The 21,848-nt window shown below is 39.5% G+C and overlaps 1 protein-coding gene across 21 annotated transcripts in view; it reads right to left on the bottom strand.

The window, feature by feature from the left end:
• Positions 1-21,848, bottom strand: part of KIF1A (kinesin family member 1A) — a 139,361-nt gene that overhangs the window by 103,535 nt on the left and 13,978 nt on the right. For all 21 annotated transcript variants that reach the window (XM_060768079.2, XM_060768073.2, XM_060768088.2 and 18 more), the window contains exon 2: positions 20,562-20,722. In XM_060768079.2, coding sequence (XP_060624062.2) covers positions 20,562-20,667 — 106 coding nt within the window. In that variant the 5' untranslated portion in view covers positions 20,668-20,722. The remainder of the gene's footprint in view (positions 1-20,561; positions 20,723-21,848) is intronic.

Genomic DNA, 21,848 nt, shown 5'->3' on the forward strand with positions numbered 1-21,848 from the left:
CTTGCAACTTATACCCACATTAAAATTCTGTGCCATATTTCTCCACTGATGTTGAGAGTGTTGCCATGGAGATCCAATGCTCCGAGGTTGGCTTGCACTGCCATTTCTCTTTAATTGTTTGTCGCTTTTCTAAATGAGAGGCACGCCAAAGAGAAACACGCGCAGGGAATAATGGGGAGCCTAAAATTATCAATTCCATAATTTTAAGCGTCATTCAAATGACCTTCCCAAAGAAGAAGATGGTGCTGAGTGAGGAATTACATTCGTAAACAGGCAGCTGATTTGCCATTCAGATCAGGAGAGTTAATCATGCAAGCTTGATGATGCCAAGAAAAGGTTAGTTCTTAGGGAAAGAAAGCAAAAAGAAAACCAAAGGGAAAAAGAACACATAAGTAATGAAGGAAAAACATGCAAGGCAGCAACAAACGAAAGCTAATGATTACTGTGCTATTTTCACATTCAGGACTACAAGTGGGCAAGGAAACATTTCCCAAGGAAGGACTGTAGATGGAAAAAATTCTCACGGAGACTCTACCACCAGAAAAGGCATTTGTCTTTACCAGTTTCCCTCAGATTGGAGTTACCAATTCCTCCAATCTGATATTGTGGATTAAAAATACTCGTGGTATGTCTTTTATCAAGAGCTGTTAGCACCGATACCATAAATCCATATACACATGTTTTTTTAATGGTGTGCTGTGCATAAAAGTCAAGTTCAGTGCATTGTGTCCATTTAGATTAATTGGGTGCCATGGGAAGATTCACTGCAATGGGTTACTAGTAGGGACATCCACAAAGGGTAGTACATTCCTCATTTTAGATACGCAAACATAACATAGAAATCAATTACAGTTATTGGGGTGTTGTGTAGTTTTTGGGCTTTGACAATACAAATGCTAGTTAGATTCATAGAAATTAGGAAGGTACTGATAATGCTTGATCTAACCATCTAATATTCATGAGGTTAGCTATTAATGATGGCACTCAGGCCAGCAGACATGTAACCAAAATTTTCAATTTTCCTGGGATTTGTGCATGTGTATATGCTCATACATATGTGTGCACATTCCTACCAGGTAAGAATATGTTGCCCATCAGACAAACGTGTGATATTATAATAAAAGATCAATTCCCATGCCATAGCCAGGGTTTGAGAGTTCTTAAATTACAGCTTGAAATGAAAAACAAGTCTTTCATGGGTTTTGTGGTGATTTTGGCACACAATGTGAAAGCTCTGAGCCAACTGATTCAGAGTGAATGCATCCAAACAATGGTTTGAACAAAATACTGCAGCACATGCCTCCCATTGCAGTGAATCTCCCCATGGCACCCAATTAATCTAAATGGACACAATGCACTGAACTTGACTTTTATGCACAGCACACCATTAAGGAAACACGTGTATATGGATTTATGGTATCGGTGCTAACAGCTCTTGATAAAAGACATACCACGAGTATTTTTAAAACATGTGTATTTTAGAGGATTGTGGCATAAACCTTCAATGACTTCAGAGGCTTCTAGTACACAACATCAGAGACAGCCATGAGATCTTCACAAGTGTCATTATATATTTTAAAAAAGAGTATGTGTCTTTTTCTGTCCTGTATTGACGCAATATGTCTTTAACCAAGGATGCTTAGGGAATGGAAAGGCGCTGAAACTGCAACGCCTAATGTAACTCCTGTGGGGGAGGAGAGAATGCCATCAATATGCCAGGAGTTTTTGAAATGCAGAGAGCTGCGAGCTTTGCTTTGCATGTTGTTTTATCACACAATGATAAGGTATACACACACACAAAATCTGTAGTATGGTATTTGCGGAAGACCAAACCATGGAATTGTTATATGAGGAAACAAGAGGGATAAAATTAGATTCCAACAGCTCCATTTGGTGAGAATTCAGGATATACAGGTAACATTTCTGCATGTAAGAGCAATAATAGATACAATGAGATAATATAAGATAATGCATATCTAACTATTTTGCCTCTCTATTGCTAGTGTTAATTATTATTTACTGACACAGTGGTCTCTCTGTGTTCTTCTTGTTTCATGGCCTGGGCCAGATTTTGCTAATGTGTCATTCCAATTAAGGACAATGGATGAGATTTCCCCAAAGCTCCTAAGTATGCAATTGTTTGTCTTTAATGAGCTGCTTAATTTCTTCACATCTGCCCTGGATAAAAATACCTCCCTTATGCAAGCAGCACAGCTGGGGAAAGAATCCTACCTACAGCAGTCGCTTCTGCAAAAGCCTGAGGAAATGAAGCATACAAAACTCTTCTCCGGTGTCTTTGTTCCTTCCTGGTCCCTAAATTAATGATAAGTCTTCCTGTAAAGACTTGGCAGTTGCTAAGGAAACTGCCTTGGGGTACCATGTTGGCAAGTCTGCCCATCAAAGCAAATGTTGTGCAAACCAGTAATAGTGGCATACAGGCCAACAGAGAAAGAAAGAAACAAGAATTATTGTATTTACCAAATCAAATAACCTTCAAAATACAAGAAATGGGCTTTGGAGTGTCACTATTCCCTACCTTGAAAAAATAAACCCACAATTTAATCCTTGCTCTGTCTGTTCTCTGGTTTGAGTTTTTGTTAGGAATTTGATATCTTATAGTCAGTGTCATACTATTGTAGCAATTATACCAGATTATAAAATGTATATCTTAAACCACACTCTAATGTACAGTAGAGTCTTGCTAATCCAAGATAAACGGGCCAGCAGAATATTGGATAAGCAAAAATGTTGGATAACAAGAAGGGATTAAGGAAAAGACTCTTAAATGTAAAATTATGTTATGATTTTACATATTATGAGCCAAAACATCATGTTTTACATCAAATCAACAGAAAAAACAGTTCAATACATGGTAACATTATGTAGTAATTACTGTATTTACGAATTTAGCACCAAAATATCGCAATGTATTGAAACAGCTGTGGATCCGGGAGGCTGACTGCGTTGGATAATACAGAACGTTGGATGAGTGAAGGCTGGATAAGCAAGATAAGTAAGACTCTACTGTATTATATTTTATACATTTCATCCTTTTGTGCTTGTGTTATTTGGGGGGGGGGGGGTTGCCAATGGCCCTAGAAACTTTAGTGATCAGCAATACATAAAATCTTCAAAGGAAGCATTATCCAAGCAGAAGATGCATGGATTGAAACAATGTGTGGACTGTAATAATGTTTCTCTTGCTTCTCAACTGGAAAGCATGGCAATATGGGGTATTAAATGCTTCTTCTTTTAGTCCAGTGGTTCCCAACCTGTGGTCTGCAGACTACCACTGGTTCGCAAGAACTAAAATATGGTCCGCAACCTCACCGTTACTACACTATTGCAACAAGAGTCACTGGTCTCGTGAAACCCTCTTATAGTGCTGAGGCTTATTAAATACGGTTTTCTGTGGATGAGCAGATGGTGACTACTGGATGGCCTATGTTCTGTATCAGAAACTAGACTGATGTGGTCTATTCAATGCAATTTTCTGAACCAGCACCCTAATGTTGGAGAGTGGTCCCTGGTACTAATGTTGGAGAGTGGTCCCTGGTCAAGTGGTCCCAGGTCAAAGTGGTCCCTGGTCAAAAAAAAAGGTTAGGAACCTTTATACCTATATACTAAAAGGTTAGTATATATTCAGAAATATTATTTCAATGTGAAATAATATTCCTATAAACATATTCTCTCTGGCTTCTTTTTATAGACATTATAGCAAAGAGAAGTGGCGCTGGCAGGAGCTCCAAGGTCAGGAGTGAAGCTTTTGCTTTTCTTGATTTGATCCTCAAATGACGCAAGTACATGGAAATAGGTAAGAATATCATTCAAAAACTACAGTAAAAGGCTGGTCTCTATATTCGGATCTCTTCACAAGGCATGATGACTTTTTCTACTGGTGCCACCGCTGATGCAATTCTGTTTTGCACATATTAATTTAGCTGTAGGACATCTAGTAACAAAATGCATTGAACCTTTGCCTCCTGTTCTGCCAAAACAAATACTTTCATTTATCTGAAGTTTGGAGGACTGAATGTTCTTCCCCATACAACTGATAATAGATTTTGAAGTTTAAGAAAATTTTAAAATTCTCAGCAACAGGCAATATCATAATCTCTTTATAAGGAAGATTATGGTCAATGTCCCATGTCTTTTTTGCAATATTTCCTGGAGGCTCGACCCAACTTTGCTCCATTTTAGCTTTTCGATAGAAGATGCGCACATTAAATATGGGTATTACATGCAATCAGATTCTGGAAATTTGTAGATTTTCTTTTTCAAACCATCACATCTTGTGGCACTGAATTCTACTGTGTGGAAGTCTTACTGTGTGATCAAAAATAGAGTTTGGCTCATCTTGAAACTATTGTTCTTCATCAGTTCATCACTCCCTCCCAAATGTCATAATGATGAAATAATGTTCATAATTGAATAATTTATGTGTTACTTCTAAGCCAGAAAAAAGGTCCAGCTTTTAAAATATCCTTCCACAAAACAATGATTTCTCAATGTGTTCAAATCGAAACAAATGGAAATGAAACTGAAGCTATCTATATACCGTAACTAAGCTACAAGCAGGTTGACTCTCTGAGTCCCATGGTGCTGTCTGTCTGGCCTTTTGTTCATGTAAGGATGACTTCAATGTCATTATTTTCATTTTGATTTATTTGTGCTCTATTGCTCCTCCAGGTTTAATACACCTTTTCAAAAAAGGGGCTACAAAAGCTGCAGGGATCTATGCCTTCAATCCAGGGGCGGCTCAACCCATTACGCAAAGTAAGCATTTGCAGTATAGTTGATGTTGCCCAGGGGCGCTCTTGAGGCGCTCTTGGGGGAAACAGACCTTGACATATGTGAGTTGTAATTACTGGGATATATAGTTCACCTACAATCAAAGAGCATTCTGAACTCCACCAATGATAGAACTGAACTAAATATGGCACACAGAACTCCCATGATGAACAGAAAATATATATCAGTGATTGGTTGGGGGCGGGGGGCACCAAAATACTGTTTGCTTACCGTTGAAAATTACATAGGGCCACCTCTGCTTCAATCCAAATAATATCATAGTTCCCTATGGTAAAAGTGACCTTGGACCCATGTTTTTCAAAGTCCAGTTTTCTACCCTTCCAAGCAAACTGCTTTCCTCCTTAACATGGTCAGTTGGATGTGGGGTTTTTTGTGTGTTTGCCAGAAGTGACTTGAGAAACTGCAAGTCGCTTCTGGTGTGAAAGAATTGGCTGTCTGCAAGAACATTGCCAGAGGACAACCAGATGTTTTGATGTTTTACCATCCTTGTGGGAGGCTTCTTTCATGTCCCCACATGGGGAGCTGGAGCTGACAGAGGAAGGTCATCCACACTCTCCCCGGATTCAAACCTCTGACCTGTTGGTCTTCAGTCCTGCCGGCACAAGAGTTTATCCCATTGGCCCACCAGGGGCTCCCGGGTTGGATGGTAGGTAAAGTTTAAGTTATGGGTAATGCATTTAGGGAGGTAGGGAGGTAGGGAGGTAGGCAGGTAGCTAGAAAGAAAGAACAAAAGACCATTGTGGCATTTTCTGACAACACGGATTGGGAATCCCAATGCATTATGTAGTATAGAAATGACCCATGTCCATAGGAGTATTTGAAGGTGTAGAAGTAATGGTATTCCACTGTTAACAAACCATCAAGAGAAGGAAATCATATGTTTACATGAGATGAAACATTTTTTAATCGCTGCTCCTGTTTTGCAAAAATGTAACCAACATTTTTTCAAAGGTGCAATTTCCACTTCCAAAAATAAAAAGACAAACTTGTTTAAGATTCCAAAATTAAAAAGGATACGAAGTAAAACCACCGTTACTTGCAGGCAAAGAAAATAGTAGCAGTATCATGGGACAATTTTCTAACCCAAGAAGAAGTCTCTACAAAGGAAAATGTCTCTCCGTACAGAGCTGTTCTTTGTGCTGGCCATCTTACAGTCAACCAGAACACTGCCATGATCTTTAAAAGTTAATTTGGCAAATGTGGTGCACCATCTGCTGTTTTTTGATCCACTGCTCTACTACACAAGCAATAGATGCATCACTATTCCACTAAATGGTGCCAATGTATGTTAGGTCTTTGATTAGAGTTTCTGCCAGTTCGAAGCTGGAAGGAGAAAATGTCCTGTGCCACATTTCATCCAATGTAAAAATATGGTTCAGCTTTTATTATCACCACATTATATAAACAAGATGAATTTCCTGTGATGTTCCCAGCTGCCAAGTATCTTCGTTCACAGAATATGATATCTTGGCATTGCAAAAACACCAGATTTTCCTGGTTTATGTGGGATATACTGCTGGAAAGATCTATGAATTGATTACTGCTGATAAAGGTCCATCCATGATGTGTACTATTTCCAAATCTGATCCAAAAACACTGTCAATGTGTTCCAAAAGGCAGGCAGACATTTTATCAGTTGCTGTATAGACTGTTCTTGCTTCTGAATTGCTGAACCTCAAGATCACAAAATGTTCATTGGGCTCATTGCTGCTCTCAAAGTACCCTAAGACTGATGCTGTGCTTTCTCCAAGGTTTCATCACTGATTTTTTGTACTCCTACCTTTTATGACATTAAGATCTCTAGTCCTTCAGGTCTCTTCCAAACTACAGGAAAGGAGATTCCACCTGAACATTAGAAGAATTTCCTGACTGTGAAAGCTGTTCAGTAGTGGAACTCTCTGCCCTGGGGTGTGGTAGAGGCTTCTTCTTTGGAGCCTTTTAAATGGAGGCTGGATGGCCATCTGTTGAGGATGCTTTGAATGTGATTTTCCTGCTTCTTGGCAGGGGGTTGAGCTGGATGGCCCACGAGGTGTCTTCCAACTCTATGATTCTATGATTTTGGGATTCTGGGAATTGAAGTCCAAAACACCAGGAAGACTGGAGTTTGGAGAACACTGTTGTACGGAAATACTGATACTCATCACATAGTGTAATGTCTTCATTTTCAATAACTATTCTTGGAACCATTCTGAAAGAATGGTTATTGAAATTCATGTTATTGAAATGCATGACATGAAGTACATTTTCATTTCAGGCATTTCTACACTGTAAAAGACAAAGCACAAAAATAGCTAAGACAAGGTGTCCTTTTCCCTATTTCCAGCAATGGAAATTAAGGTGTACCATCTTCTCATCCAAATAATTTGCAAATCTATGCAAACATACTTACTGCTGATGGGGCCACCATAAATTCAATGTCCAGTGATATCGATATCTCTCTGGAAATCCTGAGTGTGAGCCCTGAACAGCACCTAATCCCATATTTCCACCTTCACAAACAGGAAAAGGTGATATTCCTACTAAACAGTCATTCATCATCAAGTAACAGGGCTTCATGTTACTGCTGCTTTCTAATTTCTCTCCGTGGGGTGTTGTTTTTGATCTAAGCACTCATCTCATATACTGTGCATCATGTTTCAACCACAAATGGTATGAGGCATTTTTATCCAAATACTTTACATTATCTGGGACAAAAAAAGAAAAAGAAAAAGAAAACATCCCAATGACAAAAAGAAATAGATTTGATGGGACCATTTATTATCTTAGTCATTTATTGTCTGTAAAAAACAAAACAAAACAATAAGTGTATATGGCAAGCAAGTGAAAGATAGATATGTCTTCAATGGAGAATGTGATAAATCGCTGACCTTTTGGGACTGGGTGAAGGTGAAAGGAAGTTGCTAGATAAGGGTTAACATTTTAATATGTCTACAATTGCTGTCTATTATACAATATTATTGGAGCCCCCGGTAGTGCAATGAGTTAAACCCTTGTGACGGCAGGACTGCTGACTGAAAGGTCAATGTTTTGACTCCGGGCCGGGTTGAGCTCCCATCTGTCAGCTCCAGCTTTGCATGCAGGGACATGAGAGAAGCCTCCCACAGGATGGTAAAACATCTGGGCATCCCCTAGTCAACGTCCTTGCTGACAGCCAATTCTCTCACACAAGAAGCAATGGCAGTTTCTCAAGTCACTCCTGACACACACACACAACCACTGTTATTGTTATTTTTATAAGCATTGTTGCTCATTGTCCTGGCATTTTAATAACATTTACAGAAAAATGTATCAAGCAGGATCAATAAATAATTACTATTTTGAAAACTGGTGAGATTTTTGAAAATATCATGTAATGTGTCCTGTAGATCAGCAGCTCAAAGAACAGGCCCTCCGGCATATACCAGAAATAGCCCTTCAGACCTGCATTGTATCACTCCGATGTGATCTTCACTGTTACATTTTTAATTCTTTTCCTAATCATTCCTAACATTGCTTTTAAATATATATATGATGCTGATAGTGTCAGTGAAGTTTTTACTAGATGATGCCAAAATCTGTTTCCTGGTGAATTGAAGCAGTGGAAAATATAAATAAGATATTTGAGGAATGACGTCTGACAACTACTTATATAGTTCAGACAGCATTGGTTCAGTTAACAGGATCCCCTACAGAGTGGATGAATGACAAGTAGGCGGCATGCAATGAGGCCACAGACATGTAGAACATTCCACGATGCATTGTGGAAACTGGACGTAGACTGGGTGCATCATCAACAATAGAGTAGAGTAGAATATAATAGAATAACCTTATTGTCATTGTACAACGAAATAAAACACCATCCTCAATGCACATTATATATGCAGAATTACAAAAACAAAATGCCCATCCTTCCACATTCTAATCACTATTGCACAACAACCAAATGCCATATCAGTGAGAAAGCATGAAGATTTCAATATAGTCACAGCTCTGGGATAAAAGCTATATCAGCCTATTTATCCTTGTTTTTATCATTCTATACCATCTGCCAGATGGTAATAATGCAAAAAAAGAATATTCAGGGTGAAATGGATCGTTAAGATTATTCTGAGCATTCTGAAGTCAGCAGGAATTATAATGTTCTTCCAATTAGGGGAGAGGGCAACCAATTATTCTCTGGGCAGTAATGGTAACCCTCTGAAGCGCCTTCCTATCTACCACCGTGCAATTAGCAAACCAATCATAGAATCATAGAACCATAGAGTTGGAAGAGATCCAGTGGGTCACCCAGTCCAACCCCCTGTCAAGAAGCATCATAGGGCCAACACATAAGTTTGCACATTTCTCTATTAAACACTATGAAAGTCTAAACCTTTTCCAGAATAGTGCCTTTATTATGACAATCTAAATCAGGCTCTATTTTTAATGCAGCAACTGTAGCTACAATCCTATATTCAGTCACCTGGATTAAGCCTAATTGAATTCAGTGAGATATAATTCTTACTAGACATGTTTAGAATGTACAGGCTTTTTTCACACAAGTTATGAAAAGGATTAATTCCCTGCAGCATTTCTCAATTTGCGCTCTGTATTGTTAATGCAGATAATATAAAAGATTTGGATGGCTTGTCTTCCTAATACTGACCTTGCTATCATTAATATTTAAGACAATTATAAGCTGTTTAGCATTTTAAAGACTAATTAGGTTAATGTAACATAAAGTGCAAAAGTATTCTCTAATTCAGTTCCTTCCAGATATGTCAGACTACAATTCCCAGTATGGCCACGGAAGTGTTGAGACTTGTACTCTAACACATGTGTGGTGAACAGATTCAATAGGGAATGGTCAAGAGCAATGGCTCCCAACCTTTTTTTTTTGACCAGAAACCACTTGACCAGGGACCACTTTGACCAGGGTACACTCTCCAACATTAGTACCAAAAGGGTTACGAATGCGTTTTTGGTCAACTTTAAATTCGGCTTGCTTATCTGGATTGCTGATTCAAAAAATTGCATTGAATGGACCACATCAGCTCTAATTTCTGATACATAACATATGCCATCCAGTAGTCGCCATCTGCTCACCCACAGACAAGCATATTTAATAAGCCTCTGCACTATAGAAGGGTTTCGCAAGACCAGTTGCTCTCATTGCAACGGTGTAGTAACTGTGAGGCTACTGACCACGTTTTAGTTCTTGTGGGCCACTGGTGGTCTCCAGACCACAGATTGGGAATCACTGGGCTAGAGGAGGGGTGAGCAAATGGCAGCTCTCCAAAACTGATTGAACTGCAACTACTGTTTGGATTAGAAAAGGAGTTTCTATTATTGTAATTATTGAATAGAAAATGGGCCCCAAATCCTATAAACAAACAAACAAATAAAGACAGAATAGAACAAAAAAAAAATCCACATGACCTTGGAGGTGTCTACGGACAATGCCAGCTCTTCAGCCTAGAAATGGAAATGAGCACCACCCCTCAGAGTCGAACACGACTAGACTTAATGTCAGGGGAAACCTTTACCTTTACTACTTGTACACTTTGATATGCATCAACTAAAGTAAGATGAGGACAAAGATTAAAATAAGAGAAGAAAGGAGAAATGAGGACATTTAAAACACATCTGAAAAAGAGGAACAGAAGATTAGGAGTGTCCCGGCCAAATTTGGAGAATTGGGGAATATACTTTTTAAAACTTTTCCAAGTGTCATTTTATCCTCAATCCCTTTTCTAATGTATAACACAGAATATTCTCTTTTCATAGGTGTCATACAAAGTGTTGATGTTTTTATTTAGCAATTCATTGTGACTCCAGCATCCCTTTTCCTGGAGAGTCAAACATGATGATTAAACTCCTAAATATACCGAATGATGGAAAGCATGTAATTTTGACTTCTAAGAGAGTTCTCAAAAGATACCCAGGGGAAACTGTTTTAAGTGCAAATCTGTAGCCCTCATAAATATAAAATAAAGCTTTAAAGGAACAAGACAGCGGGCATGTTCACAAACTGGGAGAAAGTGTCTAAGTCGGAAACACTCATCACTGTCAATAAAATACATATTCGTGAAACTACGATATCCAATACAAATGTTCCATTGTCTTGGGAAAGAGGATGGGGTGAGTTTTCAGCAAATTGACTCCCATTAACAATACAAAATATTATTATCATCTAGATGTGTTACCAGTTGGAAGACTGTACTTTTTCTTTCAAACAGCACAAAATGATACTTTATATAATTCAATCTGCAAAAAATTGACAAGGTTAGCAGTGGCTGATTTGGTGGAGATAGAAAGCAAAATTAAATGTTTTTTTCTGTTTAAAAAGGGAATCCCATGTCTGATAGGAATTGCTACAGCCAGCCCAGCTCTGTACATATTGTCTGGATTACTGTGACAGTTTTATGGTGTGGCTGTTTTGCCTGGTTGTGATCCCTGATTACAGTATGGCATTTGACAGGAGAATGTTAATGTTTCCAATGGCTGTGGATGGCCCTCTGAATGAATAATTCACTGCATGAGATCACTGCCTGATGTGAAAATAAATGCAGCCTTCTGAGAGATACAGTTTGCCCAGATAGAAGAGTCCCTTTATATTTACATGTCTGTCTCATTCATATATGAAATAGTGTTGGACTTTATTTTAAAACATTTTGTTGATGTTGCCCATCCAAGAACCTTCTCAGTACACTAGGATATCATTTAAACAAAGAGTGGATAAAGTACAGCTTGTGGGTGCACAGAGACTTTGGAACCCGTGAGAAGCCCATGAAAGTCCCCAGATCCTTTAAAAAAACTTCAAGCTAAAATCTGGACCATTTTCTGCCCCCAACCACTTAAAATGCAGTGTTTTCATCTGACCAGTGAAACTCCCAAGCCCAAGCACTCCTCCAAAAGAAGATGGTTGCCAACAATGAATTCACATCACTTTGGGTGTACTTGTTGTAATTCAGCCTGTGATTGTGTCTGATAACAATGGGGAGGATGGTTTTCCTGGGCCTGAGTTGTAAAGTCCAGGCCTTGTTGAAAGGCCTGGTTCTGGTTCTGCTGAGAAGCCTGAGGTTTCTCGTGAATTGAGCGCTTCTCCTTTAGATTCTGAAGGTCAAATTCCTGAAAGGGGCCCACAGCAGCCTTTCTCTGAGAAACTGTATTCTGAGGATGATTTGTCAGGTACAAAAATTAATGAGATTGAAGATAGAAGACAAGACGTTTGTAAAGTAAGACAAAGTTTTCAAGATCGCCAAAGGTCAGCCTGTCTACTAGAAAAGAGAAATAAGAAATCCTTATCTGGTTGTAAAGGCAAATTGAATGTTTTCCTTTCATTTCATGAGAAAGGAAAAGAGTTATATGAGATGGGGAAAAGATTTTAGCTGAGTCTTGTCAACACTGAATTTTCATGATGATCTTGTTTCCAGAGAGATTTCTAGCTTCGTGTTTCAAGTTTTGCTGGGTTCCTGTTCTGGTTATTAGATCTCAATGCTGTCTTGTTCTTTTGGATTTTGCATCCTTGGATCTTGTCTTTTTATCTTTGTACCTTGAAGTTCATGGAGTATTTGTATTTGTTACCTTTGGAATATACTGTTTTGGGCTACACTGTTTCTATTATTTTTATTGCTTTGCTTCAAATATCTTTCAACAAACTGCTTGCTGATTTTGCATACTGATGTGTTGTTTAAGGACAGAGGTGTTCCTGTTTTGGGATAGAACAGTACAGTACTTAAATATACCAACATTGAATACTGGCTGGGCATAAAAACGAAAAATGCCCCCTGCCTTCTGTGAAGTCGTCCACCTTGATTTAAGTAAATAAGCAATACAGTGGTGCGGAGGAGAGGATGCTGGATGCTTCTTCATCCTGTAACCCAGGCATGGGGAAACTTCCGCCCTCCAGGTGTTTTGGACTTCAATTCTCACAATTCCTAGCAGCCTACTGGCTGTTAGGAATTGTGGGAGTACAAGTCCAAAACACCTGGAAGGCTGAAGCTTGCCCATGCCTGCTGTAACCTATCTCCACTCCATCTAGCCTTCTGCACTTTCTTCTCCTCCTGTCTCACTTTTAGCAACAGAACCAGAAGTGAGAAAAGTGTCTCGAATGACTATTATCAGGAGCCGTAAAATTCTCATATATATATATATATATATATATATATATATATATATGAACATGAGGAAGAACTTCCTGACTGTGAGAGCTGTTCAGCAATGGAACTCTCTGCCCCGGAGTGTGGTGGAGGTTCCTTCTTTGGAAGCTTTTAAACAGAGGCTGGATGGCCATCTGTCAGGGCTGATTTGAATGCAATATTCCTGCTTCTTGGCAGGGGGTTGGACTGGATGGCCCATGAGGTCTCTTCCAACTCTTTGATTCTATGATTCTATTATTCTATACACACACACACACACACACACACTTCTAACAGTTATGTGAGCTGGGGGTGGTGACGACCAACAGGGAGCTCTGCCGTGGGTTGGTCCATGAGGTCACAAAGAGTCGGAAGCGACTAAACGAATAAACAACAACATGTAAAACCTCTTAGTTAGTCCCTAAGATGTTTATTTGGAAGCCTATCCTTAGCAGAGGCCCTAAAATGTTTTGTACCATATGTAGTTCATATATGAATCTAGGACTGAGTGGCAAAAGTTCAACACTCTACGTCTTCATGATCTTTTTGCTGTTAAAGTAAGAATTCCCATACCACTCTGCTTTGCATATGAATGGTTTGAATATGTTTGTTCTTCTAAAATTGTGAAGGAAAACATTGAACAAATAGACAGAAATAAATAAATGCACAGTCTTTGCAGATAAATCCAACTGTGTGGGAACACTTTTTAGATATTTAGAGGAAAGTCCAACTATTACAACATCCTGATCAGAGAACTAATAGAAATGGAGCAAGAGAAAGCCTTCTGTTGAAACCACAGGACATTTTATTCAGTGCTATGCTTGCCCTACTGAAGACCTCACTCTGGGGGATGTTAATGTTATTCTGGAAGTAACATAATGCTCCTTTTTCTCTCACAGGAGGCCCAGCATCCACCATAAAGAGTCGGCCTCCTATTTGGCCATTTAAAAATAACAATAACAAAAGAAGGATTGGACAACTAAGGCAATTCAGACATATTCCGAAAGCTGGATGGAAAGGCTGAAATGCATTTTCTGTCCCAAAAATAAGAGAGAAGAGCTGCAGGGACACAGACGAAGCCTTAGAGAGAGTGGTCATTCAATGGGGGGAAAGTTTATTTAATGCTGGGAACCAAAGTTTTATAAGCAAATGGCAAAATGACAGGCAAGAGGCATAGAGACGCTTCCCATTTTCCTTTCTGTTTAATCAATTACTTCCAAGAATAAAAAGGGAGGAAGGTCATATAATGATGATTTTGTTCAAGTAGTCCAGGAAATGTTTGACTTCTACAGGTTTTTCCCCTTAACTCTCCAGGGATTTACTAACAGAAGAAATCAAATTATAGTGTCTGGCTTCTGAGAAATTATGGAGCATCACTCTGCAAGCTGCACTATGAATTTCTTCTGGCCTTAATTCTCTGTAAAGTAGGACCCCTGATGTCAGTTAGTGAAGGGATAATGTGCAATAAATTTCTATGGAGATGAGAAATTGTGGGAATAAAAATGAAAAGGAAGTAACAGCTATTAAATATTTTGGATTCCACTTTTCTAAAAGAATAAAATTAATACAAGATATTTGTAAATGGCAAGGAGGGAGGTGTGTCTTTTCCACTGCCTCTTCCTTTATCTCCACCTTTGTACATCTGTACCTTCCTCTGCATTATCATCACCTTTGTTTATATATATACAAGTAGACAAAAGGGATTGTACTCAATAGGTACCATGACTGAACTATATTTCAGAATCGATATTTTAGCTCCTTATCTGATGCAATACCAGCCTACAAACACTCGGTTCAAAAATGCAACTTTTGTAATATTATACAATTTGAAGAGAACCAAGAATATTAATTGTATTTCCTTATGAAATTGGTATAGGTTTAACATACCACAAGTGGAGGTTTTATGTTATGCATTTAAAGACTGGGTTGCTGTGAGTTTTCCAGGCTGTATGGCCATGTCCCAGAAGCATTATCTTCTGGGGCATTCTGGATCATGGCCATACAACCCTGAAAACTCACAGCAACCTAGTGATTCTGGCCATGAAGGCCTTCAACAACACCTTTAAAGACCCTTTCATGCTAATCAATTGTAGTAATATGATTCCACTTTATAACTCTATGGCAATATCCTATGGAATTCCAGGATATGCAGTTTTGTAAGGCAATAGAGCTCTCTGGTTGGGAACTTTAAAAGTTTCTCCCTAAACAGAAAATCCAAAGCTTCTTCAGGATGGGAGCAAAAACATTAAAGTGGTATCACGGTCCCATCATTGTACATTGTGAAAGAACACAAATGTTGTTGGACTATGATCCCTGATCACTGGACACAATCTCACAATTCCTAACCATTTGCCATGTTAACTGCACCAGACCCTGGGACATTACTTTTTTAAAGAACAAGTAGAAGTTATTTTTTGACTCATTACTCCAATGCTCCACTGTGAACAGAGCAGCACAGGTAAAGGGAGATAGATTGAGCCCCTGTTGTCCCTCGTTTCCATAGCAGACAGCCACATAGCTCCAGGAACGCTTCTGGCCACCACTAGGTTATAATAATAATAATAATAATAATAATAGTAATAATAATAATAATAATAATAATAATAATAATAATAATAGGAAACAATGAACATTGACAAAATCACGATCTGTCAACTGCAAAAGTCCACCTTACTTGGATCTGTGCGCATCATTCAAAAATACATCACACAGTCCTAGACGCTTGGGAAGTGTTCGACTTTTGATTTTGTGATATGAAATCCAGCATATAGATCTCGTTTGCTGTGACATACTGTGTTTTTATGTACACTGCCACCATCTCTCAGAGGGACTCGGGGTGGCTCACAAAGCACTCAAGGTGCAATCACACAAAATATATAAAGTGTAAAAACTATAACATAAAAACAATAAACAACCAACATAAATATCACAAGGTAATGTTGTTGACATAAGCAGTCATCCAGAAGCAGCTGGTCCAATTAGTTTGAACCAGGTACAGCCTTTCTGGATTCCGCTCTGCCAGTGCTGTGGAATGGATACAAAATGTGTGGGGCCAGTCTGGAGCATAGGTGGCCCTGAATCCCCTCTTAAATTCCTCTAAGCCATAGGTTCCCAAAGGTGCTACAGCTTTGGTTCTAACAGCTATAGCACCTTTGAGGACCTATGTAATTGGGAATCTATGTATTCATACGTGTTTATGTTTGTGTGTATTCTAAGTATTTTTACATTCAGAATTCTTTCTCTGTTTCCAGATGGGGTTATAACTAAATTTATAAACTCCAGCCATGAACCAAGTTTCATCTTTCCAAAAACATTTCCGGACCACAGATGCTCCATCTTTATTGGCCTCTTCTATCCAATATCCAGGCAGATGGAACTGCTGAGCTGTTATGTGCCGTGTAGTCCAGTGAGACTCTCAAAAGAACTAGCTTTCCCTGCCCAGCTGAGGGGATTATCTACTTGTGTTGCTGCTTGTTATCTCTGCCTTTGTCCTGTAGGCAATCAAAAACCTCCATGTCAGCAGGTCTCTGGGGTCACTGGCTTCTATTAGCATGCAAACAGCAACAGCGGCAGCACTTTTGGGGAAAAGAGGATGTGTCTTTAAGAAGCATCTTGGAAGACCAAGAACTTTGTATCTTCTGGTCTAATTTCTACATGCATGACTATGCTGGGGTGAACTGAGGGAGAAAACATGGGGAAAATGAAGGGTTCCAAAAATCCAGTTTCTCAGATGACATGCACAGGTGTGAAAGGATGCATATAGGAAATAACAGATAGGTGAGTGAGTGTGTTTAATCACTTCTTTGGCTGGCTGCTGAATTTCACCTGAAGCTATCCATGACTGAGACTGTCCATAGGAACGCCCCATACTCTATGTCACTTAAGCTATTCAACACGGGCAAATTTGACAGATTCCATCACATGTGTTTCCCCCCATTTTTTCCAGTTGTATAGTCATTCCTGAGCTCAGAAGATGATCTCTGCCCATCTTCCCCCCTCCCCCCGACACTTCAGAAACACTTCACTGACGAGACATGATGGATGCAGAGAAGAAGTCCTTCTGCATTGTCTGATGGCCTATTATACATAGTTTCCTTTCTGTATTACAAGTGTTTACAGAAATAGGGGAGGGGGACTGTGTGGGATAACATCTTTAGCTGGATCTTATTCTTCATACGTTGCTGAGCAACAAGTCAGGTGCTCACATTGCAATAAGAGATATTGTGCATCAGAAGAGCAACAGCTTAACGCCTTCGCATTGTTCTTCAAAACAATACTTCAGTTTTCCTCTGAAGCGCTTGTCTGAATCCACAATTATACTCAGAGTTTAGCAACATTTGCAGATTTTGATCAGCCAACATGTCAATGGCTTGAAGTGGCTAAACACAAGCAGGTGGGCTCCCATAAACAGTCAGCATTAAGGGGGGAAAACACCTACCAAGACCATTAAAGAGCAAATGAATGAAATTAAAATCAAATATATTTTAAGATGGACAAAATTATTAAAATTCTATATTCAAAACACTTAATCCCTTTACAAAGATTCTTAAAATCAAAATACTTAAAAGTAATGAAAAATTGTCCTGTGTGGATTTACATCTTCAAGCCCAGTTGATCCTGAGAGGTAATATGGTTGAGGAAGATGAAATAATAGTTGTCAGGGTATTTGAAATCTTAAATTAATGTAAGCTCCCCTGAGTCCCTTTGGGGAGATGGAGGCGGGATATAAAAATTAAGTAGATATTATTATTATTATTATTATTATTATTATTATTATTATTGTCAGTTGCAAAATATTTGGGAAAGCTGGGCTTGAGAAATAGGCAATAAACATGGAGAACATAGTATCAGGGGGCATGAGGGCATTTGGGATTTTTTCCTGTTTCAGAGCAGATCATCTGCAGTGGCGCAATGGGTTAAACCCTTGTGCCGGCTGAACTGCTGACCTGAAGGTTGGTGGTTCGAATCTGCGAGATGGGGCGAGCTCCCATCTGTCGTCCCCAGCTTCCCATGTGGGGACATGAGAGAAGCCTCTCACAGGATGGGAACACATCCGGGTGTCCCCTGGGCAACATCTCTTCCCTCACACCAGAAGTGACTTGCAGTATGCTCTCAATTCACTTCTGACATGATAAAAAAAAAATCCAATTTAGCAGCCACCACTCACTAAATTTATGGCCAGTAATGTAGTGGCAGGTTAGAGAGGCCTTAACTTGCAATTTCACATCTGTCTCTACATATGCTTTACCACTGTCTCCTTTGGGAGAAGAAAATCCCATACACATGTGTGCATGCACACAGAAAACCAAACAAAGGTACATCAAAAACTGTGGAAAGAAGATGATCTTCAAAAGGAAAAGGTTTTACCCTAAGCAAGCAATCTGCATTAGCAAAAGAGTGTCTCTTACATGAAGGCTCTTCCTTCAGGCACATTTGGAGAAGTTAGGAACATCTGACCGTGAGTAGAATAGGAAATATTTAGCTAGTTTGCTGTAAGGAATTATCTATCTTTTACCCTTGGCTGAATATGGCGTAAGGTTGTTTTGTTAGTTTCTAACTTCACCAAGTGTGCCTGAAGGAATGGACTTTATATAAAAAGTATTCTTTTACTAATGTAGATTGCTTGCTAAGAATCAAGTCTTTTTCCTTTAAAGATCTCCTTTTTCTATGCTCTCTATCATATGCTTGTCATTCAGTGTGCATTTGTGTGCATGTGTGCTAGAATTTTCCTCTCCTAAGGGAGTGGGGAGTACAGTCTTTGCAGGATTAGAGGTGAAAACTGCAAAGTTAAGGCCTCACTAACATGCGGCCAAGTTATTGGTCATAGCGGTTTAAAACCAGAGACAGTTAGCAGCTGGTCTGGATGATCTCCAAGGGTCTCATCTCGTTCACAACATCGAATAAAACCCTTTACACTACAGAGGGTATAGGAAAAGGAGAATGTAAAGAGAATCTCCATTCTCATTTTGTGATACACACAATGTGTCAAGAAGAGTTGCATTAACTAACATTAATTCCAGCTTGTGACAGCGCGACTTTAAAGTGCAAAGGTTTAAACTGTATAACATGCCCAAATGTGCCTAGTTTGTAAATGTATAGTTGGATTGATTGGTTATTTATAGCTATCAATCAATGTTGTTTGCACCAGTTATATTGCTTCCTCAGCTCAATTGCTTGGCTCCACCTCTTCCTGGAGGAGGGCAGAGCTTTTCTTTTTCCATTCTACCATCAAACTTTCTATCAGATAGACGTGAGAAAGAGACTTGGCTCTAAAGCTCTTAATTAAGTTACCTCTCATCACCAATTCTAAGATTTTTACCCTTGGGACTCATACTTCATGCCCAGATCGCCCTGGACAACGTTGAGGAGACCCAAGCGCCTTCAAACCGGTCCTTTGGCATCAAAAGGAAGACTCTGTGCCTTCAACATAGGCCATTGGACTGGGGGTTGTGTTTGTTCCGACTTTCACAGCCATTGAGAAAAGAGGGAACAGGAAAAGCTTCTCAGCTGCGAAATCTCCTTGGACCCAAGACAACTAGAGACTGTAATGTATATTTCTTTTACCCCCTTTGAAACTTCCAGCTTATTGCCTTAAAGGGATAACTCTTTGTGAACAATAAAACCTATTTTGAGTTATCTACAGTGTTTTGGTCCTAGGGAGTTCCAGTTCTCTAAAGGAAGGCATGAAGCAATCCCCTGGGGGAAAGATGTCACATCTATATCTCTTTCACTAAGAGTTATAGCCCCCAGGCGCAATGGCATACAGCTCCTGATCTCTGACTCAATGATTCCAAGGCATTTGGCCACAGATATGAACATGCCACACAACATTTTGAAGATGGAGATCAGGACACATGTGGTCAAGCAACATCATAGTGTAGTCAAGGTGACAAGCATTAGTACTATAATGAGGAGAGACACTCAAGCTAAGAGAAGCTGCAGTAGTTTACTTTTTTCCAAGCCTTCTGGGAAATACAAGATTTCATCCCCTCTTCTCCACTCCCTCATCCTGAGTTAACAGGGTGCAAACTTTGAACTCGGTTTGCAAAAATTGCATCTCTTTTCCCCATCAAAGCTCCTTAAGGAAAAGCTCTATGGTCCTAGCCCCCTTTCCCCCATCCCTCAATCACTATGAATATACAAATTCCAAAATCTGAAAAATATCTGAAATCTGAAAAGTCTGGTCTGTAATAAGGGAAGCTGAACCTGTAATAATAATAACAACAATATACTAGCCTTATTCTCACAATCAAGACCCATGTACAAGGCTCACAAATGCATGAAACTGCCAAAACGTATAGTGTTATACAAGAATGTCCAAAATGGCTTTTCCATCAAAGGTATGTCCTGCCCCCGTCCTCCAATTCCCACCACAATAAAGTGTTGAAAAGCCTCCACTGTTTATTTTGCTGTTGTCAAATTTTCTGCCATCACTGGGAAATGAAATAATGAAAACAAAGAGATCATAGTATATTTCTAACCCCTTCTATATCCTGCCAAAATCTGCATCTCCCAGGGGCTCAAGCTTTAGAAAGCAGCTAAGCGATGCTACTTTCTGAAACATAAAACATCACAGGCTGTAATGATCCATAATCATCCTTTGACTAATAATAATCACAAATAACAGAGGAGAGGCACACAATTACTCACTGGTGGTGTTTCCTGTCATCTGTATGATACATTTGGAGTCCTTGCCCATTTCTCGGGAGTTGAAAGGGCGCACCCGGACGGCCACCTTGACAGACGCTCCTGCCATTCTGGCCGTCTACAAATTTCTCTCCTCCTGGGAAGATTCCACTCCTGAAAATTCCCTGCAAGAAAGGAAAGAGAGATGGTGGCAAAGTCTCTTTTTAGGCCAGGCAAGGCCACAGAGATTGTTGATAATGTCCTCGTAGGAGAGGCTACGAAGTAATACACAATGACCATACTCAAGCTGTACTACTTGGTGTTAAAGGACACTCCATGATAAGCACGTAGCAAACAACTGTACATTGCATTCTTATTTTTTACACAGAAGTAAATGCAATTTAAACATGATGCATTGCAAACCACTATACAAGGCCAGTTGAGTTGTATACCTTTACACCCCAGCTTGAATTTTATTTTAAGTGTATAGGACACATTTATCAAACTTAAGGCCTGTGGGTCAAATCTGGCCCTCCGTGTCTTTTTATGTGGCCTTCCAGATGAGAAATACAGGAGATGCTGGACTACAACTCCTGTATTTCTCATCATTAGACATCATGACTAGAACTGATGAGAGCTGTGATACAGTAACATCTGGAAGGCTGCAGTTTGTTTTGTTGAGACAGGATAGTGAAGCTTGAATTTAGACACAAGGCTTGTGGATATAAAGTCTGAGTTTAGAATGTTCTTCAGTCTTTCCCCAGTTTCAAAACCACAAGTGCTGTTGGGTTGCAATTCCCATTATTCCCAGTCCACAAGGTGGATAATCAAAAGTTTTATTTATTTTTATTTATTGTATCAGAAGCGAACTGGGGGTACAGTTGTAATGTATTTTAAAAACACAATGTTTAAAAAAACCAAGGCAGTGACATCTCTGGCCCACCCCTGTTCGGATGTCAGCCAGCATGCCAATGCCTTAAATCAAGAAATAGTTTTCTAAGATCTGCAGAGACACTCGCAGGAACACTTCAGCAAGTGAGAGTCCAAAAGTGGCAGGCTAAAAACTGGAACCTCCACCCAAGGCTGATACCAAATGAGAGACTCCCCCTGGGCTTACAGAAGACTGGGCAACTTGAAAGGCGCTGAACAGACTGCACTAGGTGGGCAGGTGAGCTGGGGCTAATGGCGGGTGCTCACCCTGATGCAGGCTTGAACTGCTGACCTTTCAATCGGCAGGATTTTTCTGGTTTAGCCTGTTGTGCTAAGCTCGGCCTGTAATATAAATGTATTACCATATTTACTTGAATGTAA

The sequence above is a fragment of the Anolis sagrei genome, chromosome 3, assembly GCF_037176765.1.
Source record: "Anolis sagrei isolate rAnoSag1 chromosome 3, rAnoSag1.mat, whole genome shotgun sequence".
NCBI lineage: Eukaryota > Metazoa > Chordata > Lepidosauria > Squamata > Dactyloidae > Anolis > Anolis sagrei.